This window comes from Thermobia domestica, chromosome 14, assembly GCF_964235325.1.
Source record: "Thermobia domestica chromosome 14, izTheDome1.hap1.1, whole genome shotgun sequence".
Taxonomy (NCBI): domain Eukaryota; kingdom Metazoa; phylum Arthropoda; class Insecta; order Zygentoma; family Lepismatidae; genus Thermobia; species Thermobia domestica.
In genome coordinates this window covers 54,769,709-54,781,814 of record NC_137467.1, presented here as the reverse complement: position 1 = coordinate 54,781,814, position 12,106 = coordinate 54,769,709, and the positions used below count along the sequence as shown (strand labels likewise).

Below are 12,106 nucleotides of genomic sequence, written 5' to 3'. Positions count from 1 at the left end.
AATTATTTTAAATTACATTCGGTTTGTTTAAATGTTTCTCTTCTTTTCTGTAATTTCGTTTATACACTTACGACAAACTGGTCACCTGTTTAGTAGACCATGCCTTTCACGCAATTTCAACAACTGACACTCCTTATTTTTGTACAACTCGATAAAACTCAAACGCGGTATGTGACAATTTTGTCATTTATGCACCATTTCCACACTGCTTTTCCCGTAAATCATAACAAGTGTAATTTTCCACAAAATAGTCCCTTCCGCCTCTATATATAGTGCCGCTTACATCAAAAACAGCTAAGAAGAAGAATTGTTTTCTTAACTACAACTATTCCTGTCGCCTGAGTTTCACTAACTCTTCCTCGCAAACCAAAATGAATTCTCCAATTCATCTGGAAAATTTTCTAAAATTGGTCCAGCAATACAGCAGTTAACCCATTCAATTTCATGAATAATCCGCCTGCCTTAGTCTGGAGTGTATGATGGAGGAATGGTCAAAGAAAGTTCATTTAGGAACGTATGTAAAACGTACATTTTGACTACACTTACAGAAGTGAACATAATTATTTTGAAGTAATGTCTTATTTTAATTTTGACATATTTCTTGACTTTAAAATGTCTGCATTATATTCTGAATTTCTTTTCCTATGAGATTTTCTGAAATATATTCGCTAAGTGAATATCATTGAAAATCTTATGTATTATACAAAACTTTTACAAAAATTAATTTTATTGCATCTAAAATATTTTTATGGAAATATTTTCACTTTTTCATTTTACTTCCCCACTGATATTTGTATTTCATTCGGTGGATTACATATTTATTCTTATATGCCTAATATTAATGGTTCTTACTATAACTGACACTAATGTTTTACGTCTTGTAAATATAAGAGGGATATTCAAGTTATAACCGGAATTTCGTTTTTCTGTTACCTAAAGAAGACATGTGAATCAGTTACTGTTCTTTTTGAATTCACTACCCATGTAAACACACGTACTTGTCCCATCGGTGTCGGAGTGCCCGCATCCCTGCAGCGTAGAATTCTTTGGGACAATTTTTCAGTTATTACAGCACATACGTTGTGGCTTCGTCGTCGGTGTGGAATTTTTGTCCTCCCAAGTGCTCCTTGAGGAAATCAAGATGATGAAAGTCGCAAGGTATATGTGGTTAATCTAGGATCTCCCAACCAAGTTTGGTGATACCTATGACCTTGTGGTCGGCATATGAGGACGGGCGTTCTCGTGCAGGATGATGATGCCATCCTTCAACGTCTATAGGCATTTTATTCCCAAAGATTCTTTGATTGTGGTCCAGAAGAGGTTGTTGTAATACGCCGCATTTATTGTGGTCCCGCGTGTCAGGAAATCAGTGCATATCATCAGTCTTTGCCCCAGAATACCGTGAGCATTCGTTTGTTAGCGGACGCGGTGCTTTGAATTGTTTTAGGAGCGGCGAATCTGGATGCCTCCATTCCATGTTGGAGCGCTTTGATTCCGGAGTGTAATGATGCGCCCAGCTCCCATTATAGGTGATTTATCTTTGCAACGAAGCTCTCGCCTTCTCCCTGAAATAGCTATAGATGCTGAGACGAGACGTTTTCTCTACACTGCTTCTGGTCGAACTTTAGCATTTTGGGGACCCTGTGGCTGTGATTTTCCGGAAATACAGATGCTCATGGATGATTGTTTCCTCACTTCCCCACGCTAATGTTTGTTTTCACACTCAAATCTCTCATACTGATGCGTCGATTATTCAGAATGGGCTGCTCCACCCGATGAATGACTGCAGTAGTTCGGAGTGGAGTACGGGCTACATTGAGAATGGATTCTCTTCCTGCTTTGTGGGCGCCGCGGTGGCTCAGTGGTAGAGCGTTCACCTCTGGTGCTTGGGGTCCCGGGTTCGATCCCAGTCCCCGCCAAGTGAACTTTGTGGTGGACAAACACCGTGTGCGTGGGTTTTCCCGGGATTCTCCCGTTTCCTCCCACTTTCTTCATTCCACCATTTCCTTCATCACTCATCATCACCGTCTCCTTTCGCCTAAGCGGCATAACCGTGGGACGTAAAACTCAAAGATTTCATTTCATTTTTTCTTCCTGCTTTGAATGTTGAATCACTTTGTACACTTGTGACTGTGAGAGACTTTCTTCGCCATACTGCGCACTTAATCTTCTGAAGATTTCAACAGGTTTCATACCTTCCTTCAGGAGGAACTTGATGTTGCAGCTCTCCTCCACTGGGGCCGCCAGCTCCACACTGCAAGGCTTGTTGCTATCGTCCATCGCTGCTCTCTGAGACTCGATCTCCTCAACTACCCGTTGTCGCAGAAAAGTTTCAGGATTACCTTATTACAGGATAGGACATGGACGCCAAGCTGCACACAACAACCTGTGGACAAAAAAAAGAAATTCATTTTATAAATTGAACGTTCCTCGTATTATGAACATTTGGGAGAAAGTACAATATTTATATATTGAATGTATTTGGCTTATGTATTGCTTATAGTTTTGCTAATAGTTGTTTTACAATCTCTTTGCAGGTGAGTTCTGATATAGGCGCTTCCTTATTATTTCACCTGTAACTGCTACCATTTCCATCATGTTCATGGAGTTTACAAGGTATTTATTTTACTAACTTAGAATATATGTTGCATGTACATAAGTAAGCTGGTTTATCTTTCCAACTCATCATTTTTATGCTCAATATTTGTTTGTTTTCGCATTTTTGCTGTCTTGATATCTGCATATGTATTATCAATAAATACGAGGGTAAGTCAAAAATTATCTGCAATGCCGCTATAAGTTTCCTTGCATTGTTCATATTCACCTGTGTCGTCGTTTATTTTATTGTTATGCTGTTGTGGCCATGCTATGAAAGTTTGATCATAATTCCTCCATTTCTCTTCCTTTTGTTGCAGATAGATCATGGAAGCTCCATTAGAAGTTTCCATCAAAGATGAACAACGAGCAGTGTACGTGAAATGGTTTTGTTAGAGATGAGTGACTATTGATGAAGTAGCACATCATCTGGAAATTAATCATAGTTCTGCGTACGAAATTATCCACAACAAACTTGGGTTTCATAATGTCACCCGTCCGGCTCCTTCCTCGTGCGACCATTTTCGAATTTTTCAATCCATTTATAGACATTCCGTTGCGTCAAGACACTGTTCCCGTATTGTGCGCAAAGTCTCTGATGGATTGCGGCCCCTTATACACCTTCCGACCACCAAAACCGGATCACTCCTCGTTGTTCCTCTTTAGTGCAAACTTCTAATGGAGCGGCCATGATCTAGCTGCAACAAAAGGAAGACAAATGGGGGAATTAGGATCAAACTTTCATAGCATGACCACAACAGCATAACAATAATGTAAAGGAGGACAGAAGTCAGTATAAACAATGTAACAAAAGTTATAGCTACTTTGCGGATAATGTTTGACTTAGACTCGTATACAGTAAAACCTGTGAACTTGGCCACCTCTCTAAGTTGGCCACCTGCTTATCTTGGCCTAGTTCGTCTTGAACCTGTATTTTCCCATAAGACATTCGTTACTTATTACTCTGTAATTTGGCCACCTGTCTATCTTGGAAGTTGGCCACATTGAAGCAATGTTTACCCTATGATGATAATGATAAATTTACCTGCGTATCTTGGCCACGCAAAATACCGTTTTGTTATTTTTCTTCACTTTTTCGTATTCCCATACGAGAGGCAGATGTTCTGTATTTGTGACTGGACACAAAGAAGCATAGATTCGCACGATTTGTTCTTGGAGATCAATGACCAGAACACTACCCTCATAAAGGGGTGGTGAAGGAAGATGTGAATATGAAAAAGCACGTACAGGAATTAAGGAAATCTTTGTCCGTATTTGTTTACCTAGTCTGTTTTGGTAAAACTATTAGCTTTATCAGCTCCTTTCATCAGTGGGAAGCTTTAGTAATTCCGGAAAATTTTCAAGGTTAAAGCTAACCATGTCAATCGCCAACTATTGGCACCTGATGGCTTGTACAAAGGTAGCGGTGGTTTTGAGATATGAATTCCCTCAAAACATACTTTGCTCCGAAGGAAACGCTTGTAGCTCATTTACAAGAGGTAGTTAACTACAAAATTAGAATGTGCATATGTGCCAAAAGGAATAAAAGAAGTACGTTTAGAATGCACCACCATGAATAAATTTGTATAATAACTGATTTGCTATTTTTTCGAAAGGTACAGAAAATATATGTTACTGTCGAAAAAAGTCATATAAACTGCACATAAATTGTTCAATTTATAATTTTGCTTTTCTGTTTTCAATCTGAATACCTCAGTGTGCTACAATATCAATTTCAATAAACTGCCTACATATGTTTCTATTTTATGGTTGTTTGTGTTATTGTTTTTTTTCAATCTGAATAACTAAGTGTACCAAACTAGTTTTCAGGAAGGTAAAAGTACATATATTACATTAAACATACTGTAGTATTTTTTTCTAGTACTGTATATTGTTATGATTACCGTATATACATTATTTAAAACTAGCTGTCGTGCCATTGCTTATTAAAATTTTACAATCAAGTAATACTAGAAATTCTATTCTAAAAATACACCAATCACACTTATTTTCTGTAAGTTGGCTACCCGTCTAAGTTAGCCACTTTTCAATGGAACCGATGGTGGCCAACATAGACAGGTTTAACTGTATTTCATTTCGTATTACTTCTAATACGAGGTTAGTTGCTATTTAACTATCTTTTAAAAGTAGTAATATAGCGCTTATACAGGATTCGGCTTTGCTGATTTGGTCGATAATGAACTTTTATGGAGTTAAATGTGAAAGTGATATTCCCAGCGATTGTTTTCTGATATTGCATTTTACTTTCTACTTTCCTGCTTTATATTCTCTAGGTAAATCAGACTTCAGAATGAAATAACAACATTTCAAATTCATCAATATAAAAAAACATATTGTCTGTTTTAATTGGTTGTGGGATGTTATCTTCTCAATCTGAAGTGACTGGAATTAATGATGAATATATAATTGGCAGTATCAGTTGAAACGTTCTTGCAATTTTAAAAGTAATTGGTGAAAAGTAATGAAAATTTGTAACATGCAAATATCAATACGGAAACATTGTTTGACATACTCTTCAATGTCATCCGATTAACAGTGTTCCAACCCAATGTAAAGTTTTATAATTTTAAATGGTACTAGGGTAGGTTATCAGGGCTTGCATACTTCAAATCTATATGTTCAAACGAAAACTTATAATACCACATTAATTATTCAGTTTTATAAACGCAAGACAATAGGATCCCAAACTCCAAATTTTTGGGCGACTGCGGTTGCTCAGTGGTAGAGCGTTCACCTCTAATGCATGCGTCCTTGTTCGATTCCACTTCGCGCCAAATGAGTTTTGTGGTGTGCGTGGATTTTCTCGGAGTTCTCTTGTTTTCTCCCACTTTCTTCATTCCACCTTTTCATTCATTTCTCACAATCACCGTCTCCTTTATCCTAGCTGGCATAACCATGGGACGTAAAACAAATATTTTCCAAATTTTTAGGTGCCTCTACAACAATAATAATGCACATGACACAGACGGGGAATGAACGCCCCAAGTACTTTAGTGTTGAACACTATGGTTATTATACTCTGCATGAAGAATTTCGAATAAGTAGGAAAAAAGCATCAAGAACTTGAAAACTTGACGTTTTCCAAAATGCTTTATTTCGAGAAATATGATTAAATAATTTTACATTTAATCATGTAGACAGTTTTCGATAGACGCGAATATCATAATGCCGTTTAAAGCAATATTCGATATCTAAAATAATCCAGTCATATGATAATCATCGGTAAAGTTTGCGTCACTGCTTAAAATTATGTAATAAGTAGAATATTTTATAATCACATGTCCCAAAAATCATTGGTGTAATGTTAAAGTATATAAGCAAAAGAAAGTAACAATTTTGTTTGAAACATTTCTCATAAATATCGCATTTTAAGCAGTATACCAATCTGTATCGATGATTTTCATTCACGCTAATCGGTTTAAAAGTTACAAGGCCTTTGAAGACCTATAGACCACCCACTATACTATATTATATAATGCAATATAGGATGCATCATTTATAATGTCCAACCATGACAACGGAGAAGCCAAAAGAGGGAGAAAAGCAAAACTTTACACGAAGTAATTATAAGGAGGGGAACATCTTTGCAAGTATTAAACAGGAACACCCAACAGTGTGGCCAACCCAAAATAAAGTTATATCTTTTCAAATGGCACTACGTCAGATTATTAAATATTTCAAATCAACATGTCAAACGAAAACTTAAAGTATCACATTCATTATACAGTGTTGCAAACTAAGGATGTTATAGTATCAGAAATATCCAAAATTTGGAATTGCATCTGTCACGCATACAGTACAACCCAGATGGATTTGATAATGCACATCGAAAGTACCTTACCGTTGCTCTTGGTATGACTTGTCTCAAATGAATAGGAACGAAGTTACAAGGGCTTGAAAATTCGAACTTTTCGAAAGGTTTTTATTTCGAAAGCATTCTTCGACAAGTATCATATTTAGTTGCATGTATGGTTTGCAACGAATGTATAAATTATTTTGCCGTTCATAGCACTTCGATATCTCAAATCGTTCCGGAGATATGAAAAGCATTACTGAAGTTTGCCACTGAGAGCTTTTGCTGTAATGCCATAAAAGAGAATGAAACCAACGATCATTTTAAATATTTCTCCCCAATACGCCACTTTCAGCAGTGTTGTGAACTTTATCAATGTTTATCATATGTCCGGAACGATTTGAGACACTGAAGTGCTGTAAACGACAAAATGATTTGTTTACCAATTGTAAACCATATAGATAACTAGATATAATACTTATCTAAGCATATTTTAGAAATAAAACCTTTCGAGAAAATTTAAATTTTCAAGCCCTTGTAACTTCGTTCCTATTCATTCGAAACAAGTCAAACCACTACCATGGTGTCTAACGTTAAGGTACTTACGATGTGTATTACTCCGTTCATCTCCGTTGTGTTGTATGTGTGAAAGAGGCTTCCAAACGTTGGATGTATATGATACTATAACATCCTTGGTTTGCAATACTGAATAATAAATGTGGTATTTTACATTTTCGTTTGACACATTGATTTGAAACATGTAATAATTTGACGTAGTGCGATTTGAAAAACATAACTTTATATTGGGTTGACAACACTGTTCATCCGGTGATACAAAACACCTACCCTATAATTTCTTCCCTACAGTATCTCGATGTGAAATTTCCCTTCTCTCCCTTTCACGATTTCAGAGATATTTACTATCATCATTATAAATGGACCATCCTGAATAATATGGTGTTTCAAAACAACACCGACAATGTTTGGGAGGTGCCTTCTGACATCAAGATAAGATAAAAAGTATAGATCAGCGTGGGTGCACAAATGCTTCCTTTCCGAGTTATAGGCTGCTGTAAACATGAAAAAATGAACTTTAGAGGTCCATAGCTCTAATGCTATGGGACCTACCATGGTCGGGTCAAGACTTCACTTAGGAACTAATAGGCTATGTACCCTATCCAAAAAAATACATGTTTCAGAATCCTGCGGTACTTCCGCAACAATTTTTATAGAGGTAGTTAGTGAGTACTTCAAATTATTTGTCCCGTAGCCAAACTCCCTCTATAAAAATTGTTGCATGAGTACCTTAGGATTCTGAAACATGTATTTTTGGATAGGGCACATAGCCTATTAGTTCGTAAGTGAAGTCTTGACCCGACTACGGTAGGCCCCATAGTTTTGGAGCAATCGACCTTTTAGTTTAGTTTGATTTCAGTTTTTAATGTTTTCGGCAGCCTATAGACCCTAACTCCGAAAGGAAGCATTTGTGAACCAAGTTGGTCTATACTTTTTTATTTTGTCTTCGAGAATCACCTCCCAAACGTTGTCGGTGTTGTTTTGAAACACCCCATATATATAGTCAAAATTATGTTAATACTGAATGGGAAAAAATGTATACAAACTGTACATGCATCTATACACGAAAGAATGTCTCTGATATGATATACTGCAAGTGAATCTCCGATATGATATACCTGCTGCAAGTGCTAAATATATGAGAACTCACTCTGAATTCGTCTCAACCTGTTCCTCATTACGTTCAACACATAAAACCCAACGACGAACAGTTTCATTTAAAGCACGTGCACACAGTTCACATGGAATGGATGATATCACATCCCGTATACGGTACTTTAGGTCATTAATGTTGCGAACTTTCGTATTGTAAACGCGCTCCTTTACCGTGCCCCATAACTAAAAATCGCGTCTGTTAAATCAGGAGATTATGGAGGCCAGCGCAATGATCCATCCCGATCAATCCATCGACCGGAAAACGTATCATTGAGATAGTCTAACAGTTTGGACCCAGTGCGGTGGAGCGCAATCTTGTTGGAAATACCCTGCACAGCGGATTTGTAGTGGTAGCTCATTAAGGGTGAACTGTTTCAACACCCGTAAGTACATGTCTGCGGTTACTGTTTAAGCGTCAAAGAAGTAGGGTTCAATAACTCCGGCGGCGGTCACAGCGAACCAAATATTTACTTTGGGGGAGTGACGTTCATGTTCCCAAATGATCCGTAGGTTTTCGGTGGCCCAGAAAATCGTGTTATGTCGGTTCACAAACCCACTGATGTATAAAGTAGCTTCATCGTTGAATGCCATTACATTCACAACATCTTGCTGAATATTGGTCGTTTCAGGTAAAATTTAACAACATTCCACCCGCTTACGTTTCTAAAGCTTGAGTGTTAAAGCTTGAGTGACTTGGATGTGGTACGGTCTTATTCTAAGGTCGAGTTTCGAGACGCGTCACACTGTTTTTTAAGGTATTCTTGTTTCGAAACTCCATCGAACGCTTGATTTCGAAGAACTACGCAACACAGCTTGCTGTACAACAGCAATATTTTGTTTCCATCGTTCTGATCTTGGACGTCCTGCATTGCCTCTATAGTTGTCCGCTACCGTTCCTGTAGCCACAAACTTATTGCAGATGCTTTACACTGTTAAATGGCTTGGTGTATCACGTGCAAATCGTTCTGTAAACTTTTCACAGACCAGAGTAGATGAACCGTACACTTCCATTAGGCTTGCTGCAAATGTTCTTTGCCCCAATGTTAATCGATCAGCCATTGTGTGTGAGCTGAAACATAAGACATTGAAAAAGTTATAAAACAAAACAATGCAACAATATAACTAGCAAACCTGCACTTCATACGCAAGCGCAGGACACTATTGTTGTCTGAATGATTGAATATGATACAAAATTTACACATGTAAAATTTCATCGATCTACAGTACAGTTTTAGAAACTTCTTAAAAACCTTGGGGGAGGTATGGAAAATTGACCTATTAACCTTCTCCTCCCACTACATGGTAGTAAAACCAACATTTTCTCCGAAATCCGGTGTTGCCAAGAAATTCAAGCTAGCTGACAATTTTCGACCAGAGGGGTGAGTGCGTATTCCTCTCTGTCACTTGAGAAAGGTTTTGGCGAAAAAGAAAAAAAAAGTAGCGTGGAAACTCCGAATGGTTTGTGTTGTTTTGTTATTTGACACTTTGAGTGGAAAAATCTTCCTTCTTCCTTTGGAGAGGAACAAAATTCAAACTGGACGGCAGCTCTCGGCAAAAATAGGGGGTGAGCAAAAGCTGATCTTCTCAGTCATATGAATATGGAATGGAATGTCTCAAATGTTTTGGCGAAGAAAAAGGTAGTCTGGAAACTTCGAGTGCTTGATGTTGCTGATATTTGACACTTTCAACCTGCTTTCAACAGAATATTTCTTTTTCCATTGAGACGGAATGATCTATATATGCAGGCAAATTGGTCAGTGTTTGTTTATTTCCCCCTTCTCTATATAGAAAGAAAGAACCCAATGTGTAAGCCATTAATCACAGTGTAATGGGGACCAAAGCTATGGCAACGTCGTTGAACATAAGTTACAATGTCACCAGTAAGAGGATATGATTGTTCGGACAGTTCCGATTACCACCCACTAAGGCTTTTAAGATCCTGCCAGTTCTCTATGTGAAGGTTTGTCAGGGTAAAATTTTTTCGCACATCTATCGTTAGACGGCAAATTTCAAAGAAATCAGAAATGTGCAATTTAACTTGCGACTCCCGGTTCATATGGGTGAAAATGTTACAAAGTGCTTGTACAATATCCCCTTCCAAGGAATGTATCGAATTACCAGTCACCATATATATATATATATATATATATATATATATATATATATATATATATATATATATATATATATAGGGTGCGGCACGTAAAACCGGCCCGTCGTAATATTCTGGTATATTGTGTTTTTGGCAACACTTAAATAATCTACCTTCCTACCAAGAGATGGCGTGTCGAGGTCGGGTCGACTTACGTGACCTGCAGCAATCACGTGCAGCCGCAGAAAGTGAAACTTGTCGAAACCAGTTGAGAAAAAGGCCTCGTTGTGTTAAGCCGGGTGAGTGTCAGTGTGTGATAATGCCGTATTCGATACCCGAGCGTGTTGCCATTGTTGAAGGGTTCATTCTCACTGGATCTTTTGTGAAAACAAAGAATTTGTTTCGGGAGAAATTTCCAGGACGTTCTGTGCCAGCAAAAAGAACCATTCAGGAATTGATTGAAAAATGGCGGCGTACAGGATCGGTTCAAAATGCTCCCAGGAACAGACGACCATCTGTCTGCACACCTGAATTAAAGATGCAGGTGGAGGAGATAATGACAAGAAGTCCTCGAAAGTCAACCAGGAGATTGAGTCAACAGGTTCATGCGAGTGAGAGAAGTTGGAGACGTGTTTTAAGGGGACTGAAGTTAAAACCGTACCGGATAAGTGTTGTGCAAGAACTGAAGCAGCCTGACCTGCAGAAGAGGGTGCATTTCTGTTCATGGCTGTTGGGCAATGTTGCCAGTGGTTTCTTGGATCCACTAATGCTCATCATGAGTGACGAGGCGTGGTTCCACCTGTCTGGGTACGTAAATTCCCAAAACAACCGGTATTGGTCGACAGAAAATCCACACGCAATCCACCAGGTACCCTTGCATGATGAGAAGATTGGTGTTTGGTGTGCCATTTCCGCCACATGCGTTATTGGGCCCATATTCTTTGAGACGACAGTGAACAGTGACGTGTATATGGGAATCCTGGAGGAGTTTTATACACACTTGACCGAAGAGGAGCGTCAGTTATGTTACTTTCAGTAGGACGGTGCAACATGCCACACATCAGCTGCATCATTGTCCCTTGTGCATGAGATGTTTACACCAGAGAGGACAATCAGCAAAACCTTGTGGCCTCCTCGGTCACCAGACTTGTAACGTGTGACTTTTACTTATGGGGACTGTTAAAGGGAAGAGTATACGAAACAAATCCACACACAATTGAAGAACTCAAGACCAGGATCCAGGATGTCACCAATAGCATTACAACACAAGAACTGACAAGGGTATATATGAATCTCCTCAATCGTGCTCACATGTCTGTTGAAGTGGGCGGAAAACACTTTCAGCACCTGCTGTGAAGGCTGCTGTGAAGGTGAGTAGTCATATTCAATACATTACATTTCATTTTATGTGTTCACTTTACGGGCCGGTTTTACGTGCCGCACCCTGTATATATATATATATATATATATATATATATATATATATATATATATAATGTGTGTGTGTGAAAGGTAAAACTCCAGAATAACTGAAATTTTCATTTGGGACGAAGAAGGTTAAATCCGGCATACCTTCCCCTCCTTTATTCATTGTGATCGTATCTGCTCTTCTCGAATTGTAAAACCGCACTATTTTGTCATATATTGACCATTTAGAATATAAAGCCAAATCCAGAGAAAATTACATTTCATCACTACTGGAAATTCAGAACTTCATGAAACATGTATTGATTTCCTTCAAAGGAAATAAAAAGAAAAAAGGAAAAAAATACAAAACGCAACTCGAACTTATAATTAAGTATTAATCCTTGATTTCTCTAAATTTTTGAAGTTTCTAACTTACTTCTGCAGCTCTAGGAGTTTCGTTTTCCTAA

General features: G+C 38.1%; 1 protein-coding gene across 2 annotated transcripts in view; it reads left to right on the top strand.

Moving 5' to 3' along the window:
* The window catches only part of LOC145670602 (pyrokinin-1 receptor-like), a 598,788-nt gene that overhangs the window by 155,424 nt on the left and 431,258 nt on the right, over positions 1 to 12,106 (top strand). Inside the window, exon 2 of one of the 2 annotated variants that reach the window (XM_081739394.1) lies at positions 2,538 to 2,655. The exons of the other annotated variant lie outside the window; for it this stretch is intronic. Coding sequence (XP_081595520.1) covers positions 2,538 to 2,548 — 11 coding nt within the window. The 3' untranslated portion in view covers positions 2,549 to 2,655. Of the gene's footprint in view, positions 1 to 2,537; positions 2,656 to 12,106 lie in introns of those variants that run through there. 2 annotated transcript variants of the gene reach the window in all.